The 27,970-nt window shown below is 45.1% G+C and overlaps 1 protein-coding gene and 1 long non-coding RNA gene across 4 annotated transcripts in view; both read right to left on the minus strand.

The window, feature by feature from the left end:
- Positions 1-26,220, minus strand: part of ampd2a (adenosine monophosphate deaminase 2a) — a 30,528-nt gene extending 4,308 nt beyond the window's left edge. The window contains exons 1-14 of one of the 3 annotated variants that reach the window (XM_077001449.1): positions 25,829-26,219; positions 10,282-10,412; positions 9,953-10,083; positions 7,886-7,954; positions 7,458-7,569; positions 7,057-7,243; positions 6,684-6,825; positions 5,295-5,384; positions 4,269-4,398; positions 1,910-2,104; positions 1,579-1,710; positions 1,225-1,388; positions 895-1,021; positions 67-230 (exon numbers count right to left, since the gene is read on the minus strand). In XM_077001449.1, coding sequence (XP_076857564.1) covers positions 67-230; positions 895-1,021; positions 1,225-1,388; positions 1,579-1,710; positions 1,910-2,104; positions 4,269-4,398; positions 5,295-5,384; positions 6,684-6,825; positions 7,057-7,243; positions 7,458-7,569; positions 7,886-7,954; positions 9,953-10,083; positions 10,282-10,412; positions 25,829-25,838 — 1,784 coding nt within the window. In that variant the 5' untranslated portion in view covers positions 25,839-26,219. Of the gene's footprint in view, positions 1-66; positions 231-894; positions 1,022-1,224; positions 1,389-1,578; positions 1,711-1,909; positions 2,105-4,268; positions 4,399-5,294; positions 5,385-6,683; positions 6,826-7,056; positions 7,244-7,457; positions 7,570-7,885; positions 7,955-9,952; positions 10,084-10,281; positions 10,413-13,313; positions 13,458-25,828 lie in introns of those variants that run through there. The other 2 variants (XM_077001466.1, XM_077001457.1) reach the window with 2 other exon arrangements.
- LOC143526925 (uncharacterized) lies at positions 3,049-4,166 on the minus strand. The gene is made up of 3 exons (XR_013133998.1): positions 3,789-4,166; positions 3,269-3,428; positions 3,049-3,148 (listed from the first exon to the last, which is right to left on the minus strand). It is a non-coding gene; the product is annotated as an uncharacterized LOC143526925 (long non-coding RNA).
- Positions 26,221-27,970: the final 1,750 nt, after the last annotated feature.

Below are 27,970 nucleotides of genomic sequence, written 5' to 3' on the forward strand. Positions count from 1 at the left end.
GACCACTGTGTGAAAAAACGATGTGTGTGTGTGTGTGTGTGTGTGTGTGTGTGTGTGTGTGTGTACCTGCGCAAGTGGTTGAGTACGGTCATGTTGGCGTAGGTGTAGTAGAGGTAGTAGGAGTAAGGGGGGTTGTCCTCCTCTGACCAGCTCTCTGGCAGAGGGCTGTCCATGTTAAACACATGATGCTCCGGCTTTGATTCATCATCAACACTGTCAAATCCCACCACCTACTCACACACACACACACACACACACACACACACACACACACACACACACACACACACACACACACAGCTATATACTTTAATACATCTGTGTGCATATATACACTCACCAGCCACTTTATAATGTACACCTGTCCAACTGCTCATTACCGCAAATGTCGAATCAGCCAATCACATGGCAGCAAGTTAGTGCATTTAGGCATGTAGACATGGCCAAGACGATCTGCTGCAGTTCAAACAGAGCTTCAGAATGGGGAAGAAAGGCGATTTAAGAGACTTTGAACGTGGCATGGTTGTTGGTGCCAGACGAATTGGTCTAAGTATTTCAGAAACTGCTGATCTACTGGGATTTTTACGCACAACCATCTCTAGGGTTTACAGAGAATGGTCCAAAAATACTCCAATCCAGTGAGCTACAGTTCTGTGGGTGCAAATGCCTTGTTGATGCCAGAGGTCAGAGGAGAATAGCCAGAATGGTTCTGAAGGCAAAAGGGGGCCCAACCTGATACTAGCAACGTGTACCTAACATGGGCAGTGAGATATATACACATAAATATACGAGGTCAATTATTTTAGTATAGATAGATAAATATAGATAGATAGATAAGTATACAAAGATAAAAGTAAGTGTGTGTGTGTGTGCATGTGTTTGTGTAAGACTCACATGCTCCAGGAACAGGTGTAGCTCAGGGTGACTGTGAGGGTTGATGCTGACCTCAAACAGAGGCAGGAAAATGTTCTCCAACATCTGCTGGAAATTCCTCAACTGCTTCTTAGTATGGTATACATCACTGAAAAACGATGATGGAGAGTGGAGAGTCACTGTATATCGGTCTCAGTAAACGCTGAACAGGGTTGTGTGTTTAGTTTATGTAGCTCCTTCCATAAGACTCCAGACCACTTTACAACAGGGCAAAACAATCTGGGTAAGCACAGAAACAAATAAACAAACATGTAAATAAGTCGGGGCGAGGGAGACAGAGAGAGTGCTTACTACAGACGGGGTATCTGTACGAGCCAGCGCACGTTGTGTGAGTAGATACCATGTGTGACAACCCACTGTGCCAAACTGTCCCACTCATCCCGCGATCGCCCGTAGATGGACAGACGCAGCTCAGCATTCTGGTACTTACTCTCCTCCAGATCTGACATCACCTCCTACACACACACACACACACACACACACACACACACACACACACACACACACACACACACACACACACACACTCTGGACTAGCTCGATCACTGTAGGCTCAGCAGAATGTGAAGAGTGTGTGTGAACTAATCTAGAAAGGAACTCCAAGACCTCCCTACATACCCACCCCCAATAAAACATGTGTCTCACCTTAATGATGCGTGCAAAATATTTCCCCTTGATGTGGTTGTCTGTTTTGATAAAGATCTCACGCAGGATGGACTCTCCGATTGGGTTGTATTTGGCATTAAATTTGTCAAAGCGGTGGAAGGTGTTCCTATCCTGGAGAAGAACAGAAGTGGTCTTCACTTTCACAGAAGTGCCATCTTGTTTTTGGCTGCATATATGAGCAAATACAGTATGTCACCTCCACATACATACTGTAACTCACAGAAACAGGCCAACTCTACACACACACACACACACACACACACACACACACACACACACACACACACACACACACACACACGGGTCGTACTGCGTGCATGTCGAGAGTGTCAACGCTGAGGTCGTAGGCAGTCAGGTTCATGTTCTCAAACACCTCCAGCAGCGTCTGGCCCTGCTCTCCCTCCATGTGCACGATCTCACTGGGAGACTTCTTCATTGTTCGCTTGATGAAGCGTAGCAGGTGCTTCTGGTTCATGCAGGATGAAGCATGGATGTGTGTATCCACCTAACACACACACACACATACACACACACACACACACACACACACACACACACACACACACACACACACAAGTAGTCTGACAGAGAGAAACAAAAATAGAAAACAAAACGAAACAATAATAATAAAATCACACAAAACCTGCAGTCCCTCTAGCAGGGAGTGTGTGTGTGTGTGTGTGTGTGTGTGTGTGTGTGTGTGTGTGTGTGTGTGACGAGGTAGAGGTTCACTGTGGGGGTGAGTGTACCTTGCGGATGTTGTAGAAGTCTCTGTGGGGGTGAGTGTACCTTGCGGATGTTGTAGAAGTCTCTGTGAGGGTGAGTGTACCTTGCGGATGTTGTAGAAGTCTCTGTGGGGGTGAGTGTACCTTGCGGATGTTGTAGAAGTCTCTGTGGGGGTGAGTGTACCTTGCGGATATTGTAGAAGTCTCTGTGGGGGTGAGTGTACCTTGTGGATGTTGTAGAAGTCTCTGTGGGGGTGAGTGTACCTTGTGGATGTTGTAGAAGTCTCTGTGGGGGTGAGTGTACCTTGTGGATGTTGTAGAAGTCTCTGTGGGGGTGAGTGTACCTTGTGGATGTTGTAGAAGTCTCTGTGGGGGTGAGTGTACCTTGCGGATGTTGTAGAAGTCTCTGTGGGGGTGAGTGTACCTTGCGGATGTTGTAGAAGTCTCTGTGGGGGTGAGTGTACCTTGCGGATGTTGTAGAAGTCTCTGTGGGGGTGAGTGTACCTTGCGGATGTTGTAGAAGTCTCTGTGGGGGTGAGTGTACCTTGCGGATGTTGTAGAAGTCTCTGTGGGGGTGAGTGTACCTTGCGGATGTTGTAGAAGTCTCTGTGGGGGTGAGTGTACCTTGCGGATGTTGTAGAAGTCTCTGTGGGGGTGAGTGTACCTTGCGGATGTTGTAGAAGTCTCTGTGGGGGTGAGTGTACCTTGCGGATGTTGTAGAAGTCTCTGTGAGGGTGAGTGTACCTTGCGGATGTTGTAGAAGTCTCTGTGGGGGTGAGTGTACCTTGTGGATGTTGTAGAAGTCTCTGTGGGGGTGAGTGTACCTTGCGGATGTTGTAGAAGTCTCTGTGGGGGTGAGTGTACCTTGCGGATATTGTAGAAGTCTCTGTGGGGGTGAGTGTACCTTGCGGATATTGTAGAAGTCTCTGTGGGGGTGAGTGTACCTTGTGGATGTTGTAGAAGTCTCTGTGGGGGTGAGTGTACCTTGTGGATGTTGTAGAAGTCTCTGTGGGGGTGAGTGTACCTTGTGGATGTTGTAGAAGTCTCTGTGGGGGTGAGTGTACCTTGTGGATGTTGTAGAAGTCTCTGTGGGGGTGAGTGTACCTTGCGGATGTTGTAGAAGTCTCTGTGGGGGTGAGTGTACCTTGCGGATGTTGTAGAAGTCTCTGTGGGGGTGAGTGTACCTTGCGGATGTTGTAGAAGTCTCTGTGGGGGTGAGTGTACCTTGCGGATGTTGTAGAAGTCTCTGTGGGGGTGAGTGTACCTTGCGGATGTTGTAGAAGTCTCTGTGGGGGTGAGTGTACCTTGCGGATGTTGTAGAAGTCTCTGTGGGGGTGAGTGTACCTTGCGGATGTTGTAGAAGTCTCTGTGGGGGTGAGTGTACCTTGCGGATGTTGTAGAAGTCTCTGTGAGGGTGAGTGTACCTTGCGGATGTTGTAGAAGTCTCTGTGGGGGTGAGTGTACCTTGTGGATGTTGTAGAAGTCTCTGTGGGGGTGAGTGTACCTTGCGGATATTGTAGAAGTCTCTGTGGGGGTGAGTGTACCTTGCGGATATTGTAGAAGTCTCTGTGGGGGTGAGTGTACCTTGTGGATGTTGTAGAAGTCTCTGTGGGGGTGAGTGTACCTTGTGGATGTTGTAGAAGTCTCTGTGGGGGTGAGTGTACCTTGTGGATGTTGTAGAAGTCTCTGTGGGGGTGAGTGTACCTTGTGGATGTTGTAGAAGTCTCTGTGGGGGTGAGTGTACCTTGCGGATGTTGTAGAAGTCTCTGTGGGGGTGAGTGTACCTTGCGGATGTTGTAGAAGTCTCTGTGGGGGTGAGTGTACCTTGCGGATGTTGTAGAAGTCTCTGTGGGGGTGAGTGTACCTTGCGGATGTTGTAGAAGTCTCTGTGGGGGTGAGTGTACCTTGCGGATGTTGTAGAAGTCTCTGTGGGGGTGAGTGTACCTTGCGGATGTTGTAGAAGTCTCTGTGGGGAACTTTCTTTTGTGCTGCAAGCTCTTTCATCTCGTTGAGGAGGATGTGCATCTGGAACTTTGAGCTGAGGTATTGTAACCGTCGGTAACAGAATGACTTCCTGCATTAAACAGCACCATTCAGGAAAAAGAGTCAACAACAACAGCAACACTACCACATCACTGACACTTGACCTCAAGTATGAACACATTCCCACAGTAAAGCAAACAATATTAGTATAATATCCAGGTGTCTAATGTTATTCATATTCAAGTATTAATGTTAACTTAAAGAACAGTGTAGTACAACTGTAAAACTGTACTCATTAAGCTAGTGTGCCTCTGAGTATTTCATATGGAACACTTTGGTGGTCCCAGGACTTACACTCTTCACAACGCCCTGCTGCTACCAGCATTCAGTACAGCCAACGTTTAGAAATGCTTGACTTTTCAGAAAAAGTCACTTTAACTGCTGAACAGTTATGACAAGAATGAAAGGCTCAGACAGCAGGCTGTTATCTAGTGTCTTTGAATTGCTGCTATATATATAACAAAAAACCAACTTGCCTGCTTAGTTTAACTGGTACATTTAGTAATAATGATTTAGTATTTAGTATCAATGCACACATAGCAACATCACAAGAGCCTTTATGGATAACTAGTTTAGTTATTAACTCCAGTATGGTTAGACACTAGAGGTAAGGTTGGTTTGGAGTGAGGGATCAGGATTACAGGTATGGTTCATGTTGAGGGAACACAGGTGATGGAAGGACCATAGGGTTCATTTATAGGATACACAGGGTCAATATATACGCAACACAGAGTCCATACAAGGAAAATAGGGTTCATTGAAATGTGCTGATGAAACACAGACCAAACCCCTCTAGAAGAGAATAGGCTACTATAATACAAATACAGAAATGCTGAAAATGTCTAAGCAGATCTACTTGTGTAATGTGATCTGTACGAGTGGTGCTACTGTGTGGAGAAGGTGAACTGAAGTTTCATTATGACTCACACTGGTCCGTTGATGATGAGAGCCATCATAACATTCATATCAGCAATGAACTCCTGCAGGTCTGGATATGGCAGGTCCAACTCGGTACTCCTGCAAACATCCCACACACACACGCAAACACACACACGCACTTACATATACACCTACAGTACATAAGTACATATTTACAGATGCTGTAGTAGAGTATGACAATTCACCCTCTCTCCTGCAGTTTCACCTCTGAATGACCCCAAAAACATCCCTCTTGGACAACCAGTTATTACTTCCAGAAACCCACATAGCTCTGGCCTATACCACTGTATCAGGTATCCAAGCCCTCTTGGTATAATACGTTTATGACTTCTACAAGGACAAATGATGCAATTTTATGGTTCCCCAGGTTCTTAAAAACTCCATATTCCTGAACTGGACTCCAATATTCCCCACAGAAAATACCTTCCACCAAGCATCAGTACCAAACCCAACGACTTTTATATTCTAAGAATCACAGCTGCACACTTTGAAGGCATTGTGCATCCATAGTTCAAAGAGTCAGTCACTAAAACGGGCTTCCCAACCTGCTCAATGAACTGCACACATAGACTGTGAATCAAGACATTCCAGAACTATCCGTAGTCAAAAAACTTGCTAGATTGTTCTGGGCCCTTCCATCTCTATACTGCCTTCTTGAACAAAGGTGTCATGTTATTCAAGCATGAAACTACTGTGTAACCCCCATTTCCTCTTATTAACGTATAATGTATGCATATTCATCTGGTAACTGTTACTACTAAGTTGATTACATTCTCAGCTACAGGTACTGTGAGTTGAGGAAGCCTGTTAAGTCACAGATGCCTTTAGCACAATGTATTATGATAAAGTTGTTCTTTATTTTGAAATAATACAGCTTTAGGAAATAACTATTTTCTTATATATTGTCATTACTTTCTTTAGTTTGAAGTTAATCTCATTATGTCCTGAAGTCTCACATTTACATATCTGGAATGCTTTTGTAGCCTCAATATTTTATTCCATGCCTTTATTCTGTTTCTCATAAACTAACATGAGGGAAATCGTAACTTTGAACCAAGTTCTTATCTTCACACAACACCCTCAGATCAACAGTTAAATATAGAAACTTACAAAGAAAGTAGGAATTCAAAGAATCATGCCTGGACTTCTTTAATTTGACATACCCATTATCTGTGTAGTCTCTCTCAGTTAATTTAAATTTATTTGCTCATTGTTTCATTTGCTCTCTACCACGATAGAGTTGAAGTTACTTCTGTCCAGCTGGTGGTAATTAACATTAATTCTATTATTACAAAAGTCGATACTAGTGGGTCAAACACTGGCCAGCGGAACACACAAAATAAGCACAGACACAAACACACATGCAACATGTCTCACTTGTCCAATGGGCTCTCTTTGGTGTACACATGGACCACCCCTCCAATCATGTTGCAGATATAACCCAGGTCTGGGGGCAGGTTTGCAGGGTCGTGTCCATCATACGGGTGTATCTCTGAAAAAGGAGGATGCACAGAGGCATCTAACAGACAAACACGCATCACACACAGCTGTCAATAAATAACCACACTAAAAGGGTGAAACAAAGTATGCACTATATTATCAAGATAGTGAGTTGGCATCTGCCATATGTTGCGCAAAACGTGAGCACTATGAGAATGTGAGACTACATCTCTGTACTATGAGAATGTGAGACTATAGTGTGTGTGTGTGTGTGTGTGTGTGTGTGTGTGTGTGTGCCTGAACACAATACCTGCATCAACTGGGGTTTCAGGTGGCTCCTCGGAGGGGCTGGCGTGGAGGGGTGTGTGTGAGAGCTCGTGTAGCAGGCGTGTGGTGGTGCGGCACAACCCCTGCATGGACTGGGCCATGTACTTCTCACGGATCATCAGGGCCCTCACTACACACTTTGCAGCATCCACCAGGTCTGTGAAGGGAACCTGGGAGGAACCAGGAGAACTGAATATATGGATATCTCTCAAACACACGCACACACAGACATAAATTTAGAAATTGAGTTTGGTAAAACTGAAGGTAGCAGCAGCTGGGGAAGGAGACTACTTCCTTTGTGCAGACCAGTGCTGCTGCCATACTGCTCAGTGGCCAGAGTGTGGCAGTGCAGCTAATGAGTGGGATAGATGGGAAATGTAGTACCCCACACTTCTCCTCTCCTGAGATGGACACACGCTGGAACTCCCGCTCCAACACGTGCTCTCTCTCTGTTGGAGAATGATCCACTGCTACCTCATCTTGCTCTTTGAGATACCTGGTAAACAGAAGGGGGCGGGATCAGAGCCATGTGAAATTAACATTACAAACGCTTGATCTCAGAAACACATGTGATCCAGTAAAATGCTGACTGGCATGGTTCAGTGTTTGGATTTAGTGTTTGGTGTTTAGTGTTTAGCTGAGCACCCCCGACTCCATCTCTAGCTGCTGAGTCACTTTCATTAGAGAAAACACACCTAGCAGTGCAGCTGTGCAGTTCTTCAACAGAATGTGACAATGCAGAGAGATGGACAGAGAGGGAGAATGATAGAGAGTCCAGAGAGCAGCAGCTTGAGCAGCTGTGAGCAACTCACTCCAAGTCAGCGGTGCTATCAACTTTCAGGAAGTCCTGCTTGGCCCTCAGCAGAATGTCTGGCTCAAGCCTGGAGTGGGTGGAGAGAGGGGCAGAGGGAGGGGCAGGGTGGAGGGAGGGGCAGGGTGGAGGGAGGGGCAGGGTGGAGAGAGGGGCAGGGTGGAGGGAGGGGCAGGGTGGAGGGAGGGGCAGGGTGGAGGGAGGGGCAGGGTGGAGGGAGGGGCAGCGTGGAGGGAGGGGCAGGGTGGAGGGAGGGGCAGGGTGGAGGGAGGGGCAGGGTGGAGGGAGGGGCAGCGTGGAGGGAGGGGCAGGGTGGAGGGAGGGGCAGGGTGGAGAGAGGGGCAGGGTGGAGAGAGGGGCAGGGTGGAGGGAGGGGCAGGGTGGAGGGAGGGGCAGGGTGGAGGGAGGGGCAGGGTGGAGAGAGGGGCAGGGTGGAGAGAGGGGCAGGGTGGAGAGAGGGGCAGGGTGGAGGGAGGGGCAGCGTGGAGGGAGGGGCAGGGTGGAGGGAGGGGCAGGGTGGAGGGAGGGGCAGGGTGGAGGGAGGGGCAGCGTGGAGAGAGGGGCAGCGTGGAGAGAGGGGCAGCGTGGAGAGAGGGGCAGCGTGGAGGGAGGGGCAGGGTGGAGGGAGGGGCAGGGTGGAGGGAGGGGCAGCGTAGAGGGAGGGGCAGGGTGGAGGGAGGGGCAGGGTGGAGAGAGGGGCAGGGTGGAGAGAGGGGCAGGGTGGAGGGAGGGGCAGCGTGGAGGGAGGGGCAGCGTGGAGGGAGGGGCAGCGTGGAGGGAGGGGCAGCGTGGAGGGAGGGGCAGGGTGGAGGGAGGGGCAGGGTGGAGGGAGGGGCAGGGTGGAGGGAGGGGCAGGGTGGAGAGAGGGGCAGGGTGGAGGGAGGGGCAGCGTGGAGGGAGGGGCAGGGTGGAGGGAGGGGCAGGGTGGAGGGAGGGGCAGGGTGGAGGGAGGGGCAGCGTGGAGAGAGGGGCAGCGTGGAGAGAGGGGCAGCGTGGAGGGAGGGGCAGGGTGGAGGGAGGGGCAGGGTGGAGGGAGGGGCAGGGTGGAGGGAGGGGCAGCGTGGAGGGAGGGGCAGGGTGGAGGGAGGGGCAGGGTGGAGGGAGGGGCAGGGTGGAGAGAGGGGCAGGGTGGAGGGAGGGGCAGCGTGGAGGGAGGGGCAGGGTGGAGGGAGGGGCAGCGTGGAGAGAGGGGCAGCGTGGAGAGAGGGGCAGCGTGGAGAGAGGGGCAGCGTGGAGGGAGGGGCAGGGTGGAGGGAGGGGCAGGGTGGAGGGAGGGGCAGCGTAGAGGGAGGGGCAGGGTGGAGGGAGGGGCAGGGTGGAGGGAGGGGCAGCGTGGAGGGAGGGGCAGGGTGGAGGGAGGGGCAGGGTGGAGGGAGGGGCAGCGTAGAGGGAGGGGCAGGGTGGAGGGAGGGGCAGGGTGGAGGGAGGGGCAGCGTGGAGGGAGGGGCAGCGTGGAGGGAGGGGCAGCGTGGAGGGAGGGGCAGGGTGGAGGGAGGGGCAGCGTAGAGGGAGGGGCAGGGTGGAGGGAGGGGCAGGGTGGAGGGAGGGGCAGGGTGGAGGGAGGGGCAGCGTAGAGGGAGGGGCAGGGTGGAGGGAGGGGCAGGGTGGAGGGAGGGGCAGGGTGGAGAGAGGGGCAGGGTGGAGGGAGGGGCAGGGTGGAGGGAGGGGCAGCGTAGAGGGAGGGGCAGGGTGGAGGGAGGGGCAGGGTGGAGGGAGGGGCAGGGTGAGCAGGCCAAGCAAAAGTGGAAAAGGGAACATACATGTACACACACACCAAGACACATTCACACACAGACACACACATATACCCTCACAAACACAACAGGTTGGTTGGGGAGGGGTTGTGAGGAGAGCGAAAGGTTTGATCAGATTGCTGTAATGAATTCTAGACAAGCTTTGCAGCATACATATGTATACACACACAGGCAGGACAGACATCTATGCACACACACACACACACACAGGCAGCATATACATGCACATACACACACGGGCTGGCAGCACACACACACACACACACACACACACACACACACACACACACACACACACACACACACACACACACCTTATGTCCTGGCTGATCTGTCTTTCCAGACGGTGGCGTTTCTCTTCCAGCTGTTCTATGGGACTGTCCTCTGGAAACTCATATGGAGCACTGCGCATCTCACTGTCCACCAGGCTATGAGCCAGGAGCTCCTACACGCACGCACAGCAAACCATTAGAGAGTTAGTAGTACACAAGCAATAAAATACTACAAAATGAAAATAATTGAATAAAATTTACAACATTTGTATCAGACTGTCAAAGTCTCATTATTATGTATTATTCACCAAAACAACAGCTGAAAGCTTCAGTTGGACCAAGTCGACACTGTGGAAGTGTTTTCCACTTACCTCTGCAATCTCTTTAAACTTGCCATCCATGGACGTGCGCAGGTCAATGGGGAAGTGTTTATGAGAAACAGGGGCTCCAGGGAGAGAACACTGAGAGGAGGGGGACTTCTTCCCTGAGACACCACACAGATCTGCACAGGAGAAAGAGAGAAACAGGGAGCGTGTAGAACTGTACACAAACTAGCAGGTTCTTAATGAATGCTTTCTCAAACATATATACTACACTGCCAAAAGTATTCGCTCACCCATCCAAATAATCAGAATCAGGTGTTCCAATCACTTCCATGGTCACAGGTGTATAACATTAAGCACCTAGGCATGCAGACTGTTTTTACAAACATTTGTGAAAGTGTTGGATCACTCTCAGGAGCTCAGTGAATTTCATATGGAACTGTGATAGGATGCCACCTGTGCAACAAATCCAGTCGTGAAATTTCCTCACTCCCAGATATTCCACAGTCAACTGTCAGCTGTATTATAAGAAAAAGAAAGTGTTTGGGAACGACAACAACTCAGCCACGAGGTAGGCCAGGTAAACTGACGAAACGGGGTCAGAGGATGCTGAGACTTTACTTCATGTGGCCTTCAGATTAGCTCAAGAACTGTGCACAGAGAGCTTCATGGAATGGGTTTCCATGGTCGAGCAGCTGCATACAAGCCATACGTCACCAAGTGCAATGCAAAGTATCGGATGCTGTGGTGTAAAGCACGCCGCCACTGGACTCTAGAGCAGTGGAGGTGCGTTCTCTGGAGCGACCAATCGCACTTCTCCATCTGGCAATCTGATGGACGAGTCTGGGTTTGGGGGTTGCTAGGAGAATGGTACTTGTCTGACTGCATTGTGCCAAGTGTAAAGTTTGGTGGAGGGGAGATTATGGTGTGGGTTTGTTTTTCAGAAGCTGGGCTTGGCTCCTTAGTTCAAGTAAAAGGAACTCTGAACTTTGTGGGAACAGTTTGGAGCTGGCCCCTTCCTCTTCCAACATGACTGTGCACCAGTGCACAAAGCAAGGTCCATAAAGACATGGATAGCAGAGTCTGGTGTGAATGAACTTGACTGGCCTGCACAGAATCCTGACCTCAACCTGATAGAACACCTTTGGGATGAATTAGAGCAGAAACTGAGAGCCAGGCCTTCTTGTCCAACCTCAGTATGTGACCTCACAAATGTGCTTCTGGAAGAATGGTCAAAAATCCCCATAAACACACTCCTAAACCTTGTGTACAGCCTTCCCAGAAGAGTTGAAGCTGTCCTAGCTGCAAAGGGTGGACCAACGTATTGAACCCTATGGATTAGGAATGGGATGTCACTCAAGTGAGTCAAGGAAGGCCAATACTGAGCAAATACCTTTGGCAACATAGTGTAGCTGGTTAGAGTTAGTATAGTTAGTTAGGGATATAATAATAATAACAATAAGTTGGTTTAACTAAAAGGGGGCTGCCAATGATCCCTGTAGTTTAACCAGCTGCTCACCCTCAGAAGTTGTGTAGGAACATTAGGTGAGTTTCTGCTTGGAATAAAAGATTGCAGCCACTCTGGTCGAGCAGGACTCAGTAATACTGTTGGCATAATGCAGAACAAGGGAGGAGAAAAGAAACTGGTCACCAACTCCAGCTGCTCCTGAAACCAGGGCCAACCAGCCTGTCTCACCTGTCCAACACCACCATGTTCACCCCGCCAAACACCACCATGTTCACCCCGCCCAACACCACCATGTTCACCCCGCCCAACACCACCATGTTCACCCCGCCCAACACCACCATGTTCACCCCGCCCAACACCACCATGTTCACCCCGCCCAACACCACCATGTTCACCCCGCCAAACACCACCACGTTCACCCCGCCAAACACCACCATGTTCACCCCGCCAAACACCACCATGTTCACCCCGCCAAACACCACCATATTCACCCCGCCAAACACCACCATATTCACCCCGTCAAACACCACCATATTCACCCCGTCAAACACCACCATATTCACCCCGCCAAACACCACCATATTCACCCCGCCAAACACCACCATATGCACCTCTTTAAAGATCCAATTCAATCATCCTACTTCATGTAATCTCAGGAATACATAAGAGTACCTAATTTCCAATGTTGTAATGCAGGAATTACAAAACGGGGGATTTGTGATATACAGTAATGACGAGAACCATAAAAAAAGAAACATTGTTTGATGTGTGTGCCACACCGAATCTTTCACGTCAGTTTGCTTGTGATGTGTTATGGAGTGTTCCACAAGTGTGTTCAACACAGTGATTCTCAGACTATGAAGTATTGATGTCCTGTTATGGTGTCTTGTATGTGGTGTGGGACGCTTTAGTGTCATGAGAGATGGGATTTGGTTGGAAAGGTCAGAGGACGGCTGCTTTAGATTAGTTAGGACATGCTATATACACACACATGAACATACACACATACACACACACAAACACTCAAACTGCTACCTCGATGTAAAAAAGAAAGATGGAAAGAAAATCTAATGAGACACACACAGATATGATGGTAGAGAAGCTTACACAACATTCCTGTAGAACATTTATGCTGTGCTCTTCATACACATCTCATGGCAAAACTCGCACACAAATGCAAAAGTATTTCCCCAGTGAGTGTGTGTGTGGTGGGAGCAGTAGTGTGTGTGTGTGTGTTGGGAGCAGTAGTGTGTGTCTGTAGGCACACAGAGGCACCTCTGTTTGTTTCAAGCTGACACATTTGAGCTGAGCCGGAGACACACATGCCATCAAAATTACCCAGGGCTTTATTTACTGCAAACTAACCAGGGAAAATGTCTAGTAAGCTGGTTTCTCACACACACGGTTACAGAAGTTTGCTGGTCCTGCACTGCAGTATCTCTGAGCCCAAGATCCCATTAGCTATGTGTTATGGTGTCACTCAACTTCTCTCTTTTCTCTCTCCTCTATTTTGTTTATCTCTTCTGAGGTATTATATCTTCTACCACCAGGTGCACAAGCTGTCACATTATGCACGTGTGTGTGTGTATGTAGGGTAGTTGCTGTACAATACCTGTGCTGCTATCGGCAAGCTGCTTCTCTTCCTCCCTCTCCTTCTCTTCAATGAACAACAGAGCATGCTGTTTCTCTCCCTCTCTCTCTCTCTCCCCCCCTCCCTCTTCTGCTCTTGCTCTGCCCCCCTCTCAGTCCCTATTTCCGCTCTCGCTCTGCCTCCCTCTCTTTCTCACACTCTCCCCTCCCTCGCCCTCTCCTCTCTCTCTCTCTCTCTCTCTCTCACACTTTCTCCTCCCTCTCTCTCTCTTCCTCCTTCATTCCAGTCTTTGTGTCATTCTCCCTCCCCCTGACAGCAGGACCCAGCTGAATTGGGTCGTTTTCTGGCAGTCAAGGTTGAACACTCACTGATTTAAATACTTCTGACGCTGGTCTGGAACATACCATGTGGCGTGAGGGGAAGGGGGGGTAGGGACACCAACATGGCAACAAATTAGACTTTCTCCACATTATGCTATCTTTTCTCTGCCCTTCCCTCTATCCAACCCTCTCTCTTCACTTCCCTCCTTCTTTTTTACTGCACCACCATGTGTGTGTGTGTGTGTGTGTGTGTGTGTGTGTGTGTGTGTGTGTACGTGTAAGCCCATGAGGGTACTTATGTGGCTATGTGGGGTGTAGCTGACGTTGCAGTCCTCTGAAGGAACAGTGCATAAGGAGGAGGTATTTTGCTTCTGTGACTAGTTACAACACTATAGCCCTAACCCTATTAATATTATACAGAGTCTGAATATAGATTGTACAGAAAAATGCACTCTCTCTCTCTCTCTCTCTCTCTCTCTCTCACATACACACAAATACTTTTGGAGGAAACACAACACAGCTGAGGGAAACAAAAGAAAAAAAAACACAACCTCCAAGTATAAAGCTGAACCTAAAACATTACACACACACACACACACACACACACACACACACACACACACACACACACACACACACACACACACACACACACACACACACACACACACACACACACACACACATTCACCAGCAGTCCTAGTTAAAGCACTGTAACCCAGAACAGTGCACACACAATCCAGCCCAGAACAGTTCAACAAACCTTTTACCGAGTCATAGGATCACTGTTTACCTTGAAATGGAGAGTCTAGAATTGAACGTATAGAGCAGCACATCTGATTTGGAGGGCATAGGTCAGCATGTCTGATTTGCGGTGTGTAGGGCAGTGAGTCAGAATTGGAGTGTATATATAGGGCAGTATGTCTGTATTGGAGTGTTTGGAACAGCAAGTCTGTAATGGATTGTACAGGGCAATAAGTCAGTGAGTGTATAAGGCATTAAAATCTGTATTGGAGTCTATAGGGCAATAAGTCTTTATTGGAAAGTATAGGTCAATAAGTCAGTAATTGAGTGTATTGGACTGTGTGCCCTTAACTGAGTGTATAGGACACCAAGTCTAAAATGTCACTGCTTGTGTAGACTAGGGGTTGCTTAGTCATAATGTGACATCAGTGCTAAAGGTCTGGTATAAATAATTTCCTTTGGGTGACTGATCATTGGAAATTGGGACTATGTAAAATGCCTTCCAAAGCTCAGGTTACCCCCCCTGCAATCTCAGTCTATATATTATATTTTGTAGGATTGAAAAAGCTTTGGATTTTGTGTAGTATGTTACTTCTATATTCTAATTATCTGTGAAAACAAGACTGACAAAATGACTCTTGAACAACAAACTATCCCAAATGAAAATGTTTTTTTAAATATTAAATATGAACTGAAAAGATTAAGGGCAATAAATATTGCTTAAAGGTACAGACGTATATGGGCTCAACCTGTACATCTTTAAATAATATAACGTGGATATAAAATGTTGAGGTTAGCTATGCTGTGGTCTTGTCCTTTTGTAATTTGGAGAAATTTAAAAAAATAACAACAACAACAAAAAGACAGGTTAGCCATGGCAGGGGAACTATAGCCAGTCTGGGGACTGTATATAACTATATATAACTATAGCCAGTCTAATTTCACATATAAACCACTATTTCTACTATTTCTTATTATGTATAATAAGCATGTATATGGATTTACTAATTTCTCCAAGAGATCTCCAAGATCATCTTCAAAATATCTCCAAGAGATGACCTAGATATGACAGCACTATCCACCTTGAGTCACACACACGCACGCACGCACGCACGCACACAAAACTACACAAGCACCCCACCCACACATGTGCACAGATTCCCAAAATTAGCCCAAAAAAGTTTTTCTATCTCAATAATAAAATGAAAATGCTAACAGGGGAGGCGCTATTTCTCCATTAACATTTGAATATTGACACCTTTTTTAGCGTGGTGGTGAGGTTGAAAATTACATTTCAAATGCATTATCACGGAATGCAAAGCATATTAAGCAAATAGCATTTTAATCACAATTTTAATAAAACCTTTGCATGATCACATGAACTTAAGTCAAATTGGGAAATACATTTTCATTTCAATAAAGGCACAAATAAAGCATCAAAATGTATGTGTAAATGAAATATGAATAGACGTCTACCACATTGCAAATGTAATTGCAACTATAGCATTTGAATTTTGAGCACAAAATTGCTTGTATGAGTGGAACATGTAAATGCAAATGCGCATTACATGTTCATTTTAATATTGAGACAGAATAACTTCCATAGACAGCAAGCACTTCACCATCATTATTTTAAGACAGAGACCACGCAGGTGAACTGAATGTGTTTGGTCTGCACTCTTTACGCTGTGCAGTGCCTAGTGAGAAACGTGCAGTGTCATGGTCAAGTGGATTCACTATTACCTCCAAGCTCTGCATAACGGCTACCACTATAACTTAGAACCAGGCCCAGGGCCGGAGTGGGCCCCTTTTTCAGCCCGGGAGTTTCATGCCCAAATCTGGCCCAAAATAATTTTTTCCTTCCAATCGGCCCAAACTAGAGATTGACATGAGCCGGCCCATCGGGAATCCTCCCGAATCTCCCGATTAGCCACTCCGGCTCTGGCAGGCTCTGAGGTCATTTGAAGACCATTTGAAGACCAAAAAAACAGAATTGAAAGATATTTCCATGGGATTGAAAATGAATCCAAAAACTTAATCATCCTTAACTGTTCCACAACAGAATCATTCATTTGAAATCCTTGTTACTTGTAGGTATGTATTTATAAATCAGATTTTGACCAATGTGCTGTACAAACAGAATACAATTAAAACCAAAATGAAATAGCAACCAATGTAAAATCTATTAAAAATGTGACAATTATCAGTTTACTGAGCCAAAGGCTGTAAATATAGGCTTTAAGCTTAAACTTAAAAGCATCAACAGAGGGTGCAGACCTCATGTGCAGGAAGCCAGTGCACTGATACCAGAACAGGAGTAATGTGGAATACGGGTAATGTGGTGCCTTTTTTTCATGCCAGTAAGAGGGGCTGCTGCAGTCTGGACTAACTGAAAACGGGTTATTGAGGACTTACTGGCACCCAGATACAAGCTGCTGCAGTCTGGACTAACTGGACTTACTGGCACCCAGATACAAGCTGCTGCAGTACTCCAAATGAGATCCTGAGCTAGGAATGTCTTAATCTTGGTGGCTAATCTCATTTGATAAATGGAGCATGTGACAACAGAGTTAGTTTGTCAAACAAATATAACCCCAAGACTCTTTGCTTGGGGCATCACATGACCTGATAGCTCACCGGGATGATCCATCAGCAGACTTGTAAGCCTAGGAAAGCCAAGCAAAATCACTTCAGTTTTATCTTCCTCTAACTGAAGAAAGCTGCCTTCAAGCCAACACTTCATTTAATGCAAACATTCATCGTCTGAGTGAGCATGAATCTTCAGGCCTCAAAGAGAGGTACAACTGGGTATCATCAGCATGACAATGAAAATGAATATCACACTTCCTAATGATCTCTCCTACCGGAAGCATGCAAATGCGAATGGACACTTTTAAAAGAACAGTATGTGTGATGTCAACAGGAGAGGTCACAGGCTTCAGATGAGAACCCATTGATCTAAGAAGGGAGAGGCAGATGGACTCAAGAGTCTCAACTGTTCACACACCCTACATCTAAGCAGGAGCCATTGAGAGTAAAAGGCCATTTAACTCTAATATTTTCAATTTTCCCAATAAAAATGCTTAAAATCCTCGCAGATTTAAGGAACCCATTTGGAAAGTAAACTGGTTGATTCAGAGCAGAATCTATGGTGTTTAAAAGTACCCTTAGTAATCTTTCCCTAGCTGCATTCTGGAAAGCATGCATGTGATACTTGAAAACTTCATAGATACAGTTGTGATCAAATTTATTCAACCCCCACTGAAATAAAGTGTTTTGGCCAGTTTGACATTGATTTTGATCATTTCAGTCATCTTATTTACAATTATATCAAAGAGGCACTTATAAATTAGACAAACATAACATAATATTTATGATGGAATAACCACAAATGTCTTTACTGTGCTCACATCATTATCAGTTTTATTCAACCCCCTAGTGACATTATTTTTTAGTACTTAGTACAACATCCTTTTCCAGTTATGACAGCTTTCAAGCGTGAAGCATAGCTTGACACAAGTGTCTTGCAGCGACCTATGGGTATCTTAGCCCATTCTTCATGGGCAAAAGCCTCCAGTTCAGTCACATTCTTAGGCTTGCGCACTGCAACTGCCTTCTTTAGGTCCCACCAGAGGTTCTCAATTGGATTTAAGTCTGGTGATTGCGATGGCCACTCTAGAATGTTCCAGCCTTTCATGTTCAACCATGCTCTAGTGGACTTGGATGTGTGCTTCGGATCATTGTCCTGTTGGAAGGTCCAACGTCTCCCAAGCCGCAGGTTTGTGACTGACTCCATCACATTTTCCTCCAAGATCTCCTGGTACTGAAGGGAATTCATGGTACCCTGCACACGTTGAAGCTTTCCTGTACCATTAGAAGCAAAACAGCCCCAAAGCATAATTGACCCCCCGCCATGCTTCACAGTAGGCAAGGTGTTCTTTTGTTCATAAGCCTGGTTCTTCCTTCTCCAAACATAGCGCTGGTCCATTGTCCCAAACAGTTCTAATTTAGTTTCCAAAACCTGTTCCAAAACCTTTGTGGCTTGTCCACATGACTTTTGGCATACTGCAGTCGACTTTTCTTGTTCTTTGGAGTCAGCAAGGGGGTGCGTCTGGGCATTCTGGCATGGAGGTCTTCGTTATGCAGTGCGCGCCTTATTGTCTGAGCTGAAACTTCAGTGCCCACATCTGACAGGTCTTTTTTCAGTTCCTTAGCAGTCACGCGGGGATTTTTCTCCACATTACGCTTCAGGTAGCGCACAGCAGTCGCGGTCAGGATCTTCTTTCTGCCACGACCAGGTAACGTTTCCACTGTGCCCTTTAACTTGAACTTGCGAATGATACTTCCGATAGTGTCTCTTGGAATATTTAACAACTTCGCAATCTTTTTATATCCATTGCCATTCTTGTGAAGAGCAATAACCTCTTCTCTTGTCTTCTGGGACCATTCTCTTGCCTTCACCATGCTTGGAAACACACCAGTAGATGTCTAGAAGGAGCTGAGTATCACAGTCCTTTTAAATCTGCCTAATTGGTGCTTATCATGCTTGACTGCTGCTCGTTGACATCCACAGATGTTTTCAATACCTGATGGAAAACACTGGAATGAACCTCTGTTCTTAGGAGTGGTAGTCGTAAAGGGGTTGAATAATTGTGTCAATGAAGAAATCACAAAAAGGCCATTTAATACTTTATGACAAAAAAAATTGATGCTATCTTAGTTGCATTTAGTTCTTTAACAAGTCCTTGTAAGATTTCATTATGAACACAATTACAAATGTGCACTGAATTTCATAAAACCCTTCGCAGCATTGGGGGTTGAATAAATTTGATCACAACTGTACCTGAAGTTCATCTTTTTCCATTTCCATTCTTTTTAACTACATTCTCTTCTAAGAACATGAGTGGTACCATCTAGCCAGGGCTGAGATTTAAACAGAGCATGTCTAGTTTTAAGAGGAGCAATAGAGTCAAGGACAGAAGAACACATTGCATTAAAAAGGTAGTGATTAGATTCTTAGTACTCATTGAAAGTGAGCTATGCCCAATACACTTTGAATGGGGCATCTCAAGATAATCTTTAGAGAAGAGACTGGTAGTGTGAGAATGGACAGTACAGTAAGAAGCACAAGAAGAAGCATAAACTCACTGATCAAACACTTATCAGGACAACACACGAATGTTAAAATCACCCAAGATAAGTAGTCTATGTGTAGTGGGAATAATTCAGGCTAGAAAAAAAATTTCAATTCAAGAATAAAATCACCGTTTGCTTTAGGTGGTCTGTATATGAGTGCACAAATATGAGGCTCGCTTCACTTTAATTTGCGTAGCTGTACTTCAAAACTAATGAAATGCTCGACTGGAAGAGCTTCCCATTTTAATTGGTTATTAGAAACCACAGCCACTCCCCCTCCCCGTCCAGTAGCTTGAGGATGACTTAAAACATTACAATCTACTGGGGACATATCCAAGATCACCAATACTCAGCGAAACACTGGGAGTGAAACCTCTCAGACCCAATTTCGAGGAGAGACCCACAATAATACACAATGTGAATGTCTGCACTACAGAGGACAAACCAAACAGCATCACACATCCTGGACAAGAACATAATTGATCAGATTTTTTATTCTGTTCCGAGTGAATCAAAAAATGCTTTCACCCAGACAACAATATTCTACATATTCATGTTTGATATGTTTTTATATTCTGCTTACAAAGCTAACCAGGTATTGTTTGCACTGTATCTAGTGTGGTAAATGCTGGGTGTCTTTTAGAGTTATTATCACATAAAGATAATAGAGATAACTAGATAGGCAAAGTTTGTGAACAAACTTTATGTTGGCTTGCAAAGCAGTCGAAACGCTGTTTTGAATGTTGATGGCCTAATGTTAAAGGTTGTTTTAATGTCATCATTGTTAGATTATGTTGCGGTTAAGGAGTAGTTTAGATGTTTGGGGTAATTACTGCTGAGGGGTAATTGGCTGTGGGGTAGTTGACATTGAGGGGTTATTGACCTGTTGGGGTTATTGTTGTTGATGGCTATTAAGATTACTGTGTAGCTCCTGTTAAAAGCTTGTTTAGATGTGGAATGTTTTGTTGAGGGGGTATTTACCTGTGGTGGGGCAATAACTGTTGAGGGGTAATTGGGTGTGGGGTAGTTGACATTGAGGGGTTATTGACCTGTTGGAGTTATTGTTGTTGATAGCTTTAAAGATTTCTGTGTAGTTCCTGTTAAAAGCTTGTTTAGATGTTGTATTTGTTGTTGAGGGGCAATTACCTGTGGTGGGGCAATTACTGTTGAGGGGCTATTGCCATTGGGGTAGTTAATGCAGATGTATTTGATATTGTTGAAGGCTATTCGTTTAATGGTGTTGTTGCGGTGAATAGGTAATATAGCTGTTTGGGGCAATTACTGCTGAGGGGTAATTGGCTGTGGGGTAGTTGATATTGAGGGGTTATTGACCTGTTGGGGTTATTGTTGTTGATGGGTATAAAGATTACTGTGTAGTTCCTGTTAAAAGCTTGTTTAGATGTGGAATGTTTTGTTGAGGGGGTATTTACCTGTGGTGGGGCAATTACTGTTGAGGGGTAATTGGTTGTGGGTTAGTTAAAATTGAGTGGTTGTTCAGTTATACAGTTAATACTGCTGCAGGGACTGAGGGAGAGAAGAGGTTCCGTGCGTGTGTGCTCCATCTGCTCTATCTGCCCCTCTGATCCATCTGCCCTTCTGCCCCATCTGCTTTATCTGCCCCATCTGCCCGTCTGCTCCATCTGCCCCGCTGCTCTACCTGCCCTGCTGCTCTACCTGCCCCATCTGCCCCTCTGCTCCATCTTCCCCATCTGTTCCTCTGCTCCATCTGTGTGTGTCTGTGTGGAGTGGGTATGAGAGAAATGCATGTGTGTGTGCGTACGTGTGTGAGGGGGAGGGGGAGACACATTCAACATAACTGACACCACTCTGAGTGGAGGAGCCTCGTTTAATGTGATTTGCACCCTCCGAACAAACCGTCGTAGTTCGGGCTCTATTTAACGTATCGCTTAACCGAAGATATTGTATGAGAGAGGACCCCTGGCTGATCATTTTGGTGTAATTTGTGTGTTGTTTGACCCAATATTTTCTGATTTATGACAAGTTAAAAACAGGCAAATTGTGAAAAATCCCTTAACTGAAACACGGTCTCTGCCACTGTAGACGCCTTGTTTAATGTGATTTGCACCCTCCGAACAAACGGTCGTAGTTCGGGCTCTATTTAACGTATCGCTTAACCGAAGATATTGTATGAGAGAGGACCCCTGGCTGATCATTTTCGTGTAATTTGTGTGTTGTTTGACCCAATATTTTCTGATTTATGACAAGTTAAAAACAGGCTAATTGTGAAAAATCCCTTAACTGAAACACGGTCTCTGCCACTGTAGACGCCTTGTTTAATGTGATTTGCACCCTCCGAACAAACGGTCGTAGTTCGGGCTCTATTTAACGTATCGCTTAACCGAAGATATTGTATGAGAGAGGACCCCTGGCTGATCATTTTGGTGTAATTTATGTGTTGTTTGACCCAATATTGTCTGATTTATGACAAGTTAAACACAGAGGCAAATTGTGAAAAAGACAGTTCTGATTTTGAGAAATTAACATGGGAGTTAATGGGGCAGTTTTCTGTGTCTAGTGCCAAACAAATGCTCATAACTCTAAAAGTAATTAATAAAATGATTAGATATTTTGGCCTGCCAGAAAGGACAAATTTCTCTCTCATTTAAAATTTAAATGGAGCTTCTAGATGAAAGTGGAAGGAATTTACAGCTGTTTATCCAGGAGATTTTTCATGAGAGCACACTAACTGGGGACATTTCTGAACATTCCGCCATTCATTCTCTATGGGAAAAAGTCAACTTTGAGGACTTGTCCTGAGGACACCGTATGTCCGACATGTCCCAAAAGCACAAGCACACTTCTTCCATATGAGATCTGTGAACCTGCCAATTTTCAAGGTTCTAGCTCAAAAACTGCGACCTGTGAAAGTTACCGAAAACTCGAATAGAATAATAATAATAAGAAGAAGAAGAATAAGAAGAATAGGGAGAACAGTATGTTGGCTGCTTCGCAAGCCAACATAATAAAGATAATAGAGATAGTTTACTAGTATATATTTTAAATATCCACTTTTTAAACTCAAATGACCTGAGAAAAAGTGACTGAACAGACTGGACTGGCACCAAACAGAGCCGAGCAGACCAGGACAGATCCCTGTTAGTGTACACATGTGTATGTGATGGACAATGTTCTCATGCAGATAAAAAATGTGCACCTTCTGCAATGTATGGTGGTCATGCTGAGTGTTGCTGGGTAACAACCCAACTGAACCCAAGGGAAACACACACAAGGCCCCCTGCTGTTCATCTGAAGTGAACAGTTTTTTATTTTTTTTTGGGACCCTGTGGGAAATGGCTCATTTTCCCACAGTGTATAATGTCAGTGTCCATGGACCATTGTCCATCTTTGGCAAGAGACTGAGATCCCTAAATAATTACTACTGGGTTTTTCTTTAGTGTTTGTTCCTTCACCGATGCAGAAAGGTCTTGCTGTGAGTTTTTGCTGCCTTTTGGGAAGGTTGTGTACTGTGGAACATCAGAGCTTTCCAGGTGACACTGCAGCCAGGTCATAAGAGCACACCTCAATACAACCAAGACTAAGGCTCTAAGGATCAGCACAACTGTGTACACAATGCCTAACCCTAACCTCTGACCTTAAACCTAACCTAAAACCGTATGGCTCTTAGTTGTTCTTAGTCATTTGGTTTGCATGGACAAACGCCACAACACAATGGATAGACACTGTTGTCCTAAAATGCAATGCAAAATGACAAGGGGGGATCCACTCCCATCTGTCAACATTTTGACTTAAGACACTGATGAGCATCAGTGTCAGGAGAATAGATGATTACATGGAACAAATGTTAATATTATAGTCAGTTAACAAAATGCATAGCAAATGCACCACTGTTGCTGATGAATAAGACATTCTTTAACTGAATGACTTTCTTTGGTTTAGATTTTATGTTTATAATAAAAGCAGAGTTAAAGCTAGGGGGAATGATTACCATCTGGAACTGTGTCCACCAGACTACAGATATTTTCACTGTCCTAGATCAAAGGGGCGAGGGGTTAGCCTTTAGTGTTGCCACCTGTCCCGGTTTTAACGTGCCTGTCCCAGTTTTAACGTGCCTGTCCCAGTTTTAACGTGCCTGTCCCAGCTTTAACGTGCCTGTCCCAGCTTTAACGTGCCTGTCCCAGCTTTAACGTGCCTGTCCCGGTTTTTCTTCTTTTTAATATTCGGTCCCGGCAAAAAAACTAGGTTAGTTCAAACCACAATTCAGACTGTTTCTGCACACTTTAAATCTGTTTTTTTTTCCTCTCGCTGTGTCCATTTTAAACCCCTCCGGTAACGTTTTAAGTGTTCCCCTGGGTCTCTGGATGCATTTGTAAATAAAAATTTGTAAATGTGCCATATTTTGTCAATTGTGATTTTTCACCGCAATCGAAATTTGTCCTCCGCTTTTTACCCATCTGTGCAGTTAGAACACGAACACACACACACACACACAAGTGATTACTAGGGGGCTGTGGATCACACGTGCCCAGAGCGGTGGGCAGCCCTAGCCCAGCGCCCGGGGAGCAGTTGGGGTTAGGTGCCTTGCTCAAGGGCACCTCAGTCATGGCCTCAGGTCTGGGAACCGAACACACGACCCTTCAGTCACAAGACCAGTTCCCTACCACCAGGCCATGACTGCCCACGAGTTTTGAGTTGTTGGCCTTTAAAGTATGAAGGGATAAACTGATACTTCATTAATTTACTGACCTTCACACTCATGCAGTTGCTTCTTCTTAGAATTTGCACTATTATCATAAACAATGTCAATGGCAAATAACAAAGTCCTGCTTGTGGGGGATTTTAACACATAGATGTAGATGTAGATGATGCTACAGATGACAGATGTATATAGTGCGTATATAGCAGCATGTGTATGGCTCCACTCACAATCATGGGCACACTTTTGATTTCGCCTTGGGAATGAACTTTAATTCATTCAGTGTGGAAGATGTGTTTTTCTGACCATTTATCCATTATGTTCGAGTATTTATTTCAATCAGAAAACCCAAGCCCTAAACACATTATACCCTCTCAAAGTATTAAGGAGAGGGAGAGTAGGTTCTGTAGTCCCTCACTTCAACACCACACAAGCATTCCAGCTCTTACCTCACAGAACATTCACTACTCACTGAACAGTCTCCTGCTCTCTAAAGTAGAGGGTGTAATTCCTCTTTCACCTCTCTATGAATCTCAAGTTCCAGTCCTTCTACTGGAAAAAGATCCATTAAAAACAAACAAAAAAAGCCTTTTCATATTTGGTATAAGTGTCATTATATCCCAATGTACGTGAGAGAACCCCAACCCTAGATAATCTGTGAAAAAATGAAGCTCTTCTGGCACCACCTAGTTATCCTAATGCCGTTTTCAAGAACCTAATATGCCTGAATCACAACTATTCTAATCCAGGAAAGTGTCCAACAGCATGTTGAGCGCTGCTTGTGCACAAGCATACACTCATTTGGTCAAGCAATGAGCATCTTCAGTACCTTTGAAAAAGCACTGGCAGATAATCAACCATCATCAGTGAAAAAACTGCCATCCCTCCTTTACCAACAACAGCATACACAACAAACTGTAAACAGATGATGATAAAAGAAAAGCAAAGTAAAAATACAAAACTCAACCAAGACATAGACTGACTGGTTATTTAGCAGTATTCGTGGGCGTGTCTGTCAACAAACATCTAAACACTGAAATGCAGTACTAGTGTATTAGATCTTTTACCAAATAGACATTGCCGCAGATGACTTTTCACCTTTTACGTCTGCTCGTTTGCTGGCCAGCAGTGTTGACCTTTCAACATGGAGCGAGTGCATCATTCAACTTTTATTTCCACAAGCCGGTGCTTGTGTATAATATTGCCAACCACAAGAGGAGTAGTCATGATGAAACTCTCCGTATCCAGACTGCTGTGTTGTTGAGAACATCTAGTCTAAGCACCAGGACAGACCGCGTAACCAAGCAGGTCTTTACACAGCTGGTTAGTGAGCTGCCCTAATGTTGGTCCCACTGCTGGACACATAATGGGGTTTTAATGTTAACGGGAGTGCTAGCTTAGCTAAGTTAACAAACCTAAAATATGAACCATGGACCGTATTTAAAATAAATATATATCATAACCAAGTTATCCTTATCCTAAGTAAACCTAACATATTCATCTCTGACAAAATAGTCATCTAGCTGTATCTTTAGCCCAAAGATATGAATGTGAACAAAAAAATTATTCTGTTTATAGCAATATGTAAGCTTTTGTAAGTATACGCCAGTTATTTAATTTTTTATTTAGTCAGTTAGCTAGTAAGCTAGTTAGCTACTTACCACTTGCCATTGTAGTTAATGATTCTGAAGTCAGCTCGACTGTATCAGTTCTTTCCTTTAATCAAATTCTGCTGATTTAAAAGCCGTATAAAAAGCTAGCTATATACCTGAATATATTTATCACATCCACTCCACACAACCTTAAAAGTGCCGGTGGAAGCGCTGCTCGCTAACGGTTTCACCTTCACGTCCAGGTGTTTTACTCGCGGCCTCTACCTGCTTATGTCGGTGTTGGCAAACCTCCGATTTGCCTTGAATCGTATTTAGCTACTATAACAGAATTCAGCTCCACACATGTATTTCCGCGAGTATATCTGAACTATCTGGCTTCAGTTGTATAACTTTTGCCAGTTTTCGCAGCGATAACTGAATTTCCTGGAACTTTGTCAAAGCAAGAGAAACGTTTAAAGGGGCAGTGCTGTAAGCCTCCTAAGTTTTCTTTGCCACACATGATTCAGTCTGAATTTTAGGTTGTTGATCATGAACTTTTCGACACAATATTTGTTTCATGGATACAGTATTTGTTGTGATTTATTGTTATTTTTAAACACTTACAGCCTTCATGAGTGATCCTGAGTGTTCAGAGAACATAAGAGCCTGGTGTTGGCCTTGTAGGCTACAGTGATTTGAAACTTTGGCAGTGCATGGGTTAAAATATAATACAAAAGTATTGTAATAGGATTGAAATCCTTTAATATAATCATTGGATTATCTTATTATAAGGCTACAGATACACTTTCAATAGGTAATCGGTAATCTGTAAAAAAAAAAAAAGAAAAAAGAAAAAAAAAAGAAAGAAATATGTATACATGTTTACAATAACCTTCCAAATGCATAAAGGTCACCATGATTAGAATGGCTGATGTGTGAGTGGCTGACCCTACATGGACTCTGTCACACTGTCAGTAACAAATAGCAGTTTATAGCAATAATTAACAGGGCTGTTAAACAGTCTGCTTATTGTACTACACACACACACACATGGGTAATCTAAAGTGTTCTTTGCTCCTAACAGAGAATTTCTCCTGTTCTACCACACCCAACTCAACTCATTAGCTAACTTTAAATTATAGGACCCTTCTGTGTATTGCAGAACCTTTACCTGTGTACAAGAACTAAGGTCATGAAATCATCGACTTGGATCGGTAAGACTCTTACACTGCAGGATTAACATGCATTAGATAATCATTTAACATTTCACCAAGGTTACACATATAACATACATGCATTAGATGATAAGACACCAGGTTTGTATTTTATTGTTTCAAAAGTAATATTTAATATCTCTCATTTTATATTGTCTTGGTTTGCCAGGACTGTGCTCAAATCTGTGATCAAAATCATTCCTTTCATGTTGTCACATCCAAGTTTGTATAATCCCACGTGCCTGAAAAAAATTATGTTCAACAACTTTTATTGTTATTATGTAAAATACCTTTGTAAGCATTTCTGTAAGTATTGTAATAGAACACAAAACAACCAGTTTATGGTGAGGTGTGTAGACCTGAAAGCTGACGATGAGGTGTTTACAGACCTGAGGGCTGACGGTGAGGTGTGTACAGACCTGAGGGCTGACAGTGAGGTGTTTACAGACCTGAGAGCTGACGGTGAGGTGTGTACAGACCTGAGGGCTGACGGTGAGGTGTATACAGACCTGAGGGCTGACGGTGAGGTGTGTACAGACCCGAGGGCTGACGGTGAGGTGTTTACAGACCTGAGGGCTGACGGTGAGGTGTGTACAGACCCGAGGGCTGACGGTGAGGTGTGTACAGACCCGAGGGCTGACGGTGAGGTGTGTACAGACCTGAGGGCTGACGGTGAGGTGTGTACAGACCTGAGGGCTGACGGTGAGGTGTTTACAGACCCGAGGGCTGACGGTGAGGTGTGTACAGACCCGAGGGCTGACGGTGAGGTGTGTACAGACCTGAGGGCTGACGGTGAGGTGTGTACAGACCTGAGGGCTGACGGTGAGGTGTTTACAGACCCGAGGGCTGACGGTGAGGTGTGTACAGACCTGAGGGCTGACGGTGAGGTGTTTACAGACCTGAGAGCTGACGGTGAGGTGTGTACAGACCTGAGGGCTGACGGTGAGGTGTGTACAGACCTGAGGGCTGACGGTGAGGTGTGTACAGACCTGACTGA

The sequence above is a fragment of the Brachyhypopomus gauderio genome, chromosome 1 (assembly GCF_052324685.1).
Source record: "Brachyhypopomus gauderio isolate BG-103 chromosome 1, BGAUD_0.2, whole genome shotgun sequence".
In the NCBI taxonomy this organism is placed as follows: Eukaryota; Metazoa; Chordata; class Actinopteri; order Gymnotiformes; family Hypopomidae; genus Brachyhypopomus; species Brachyhypopomus gauderio.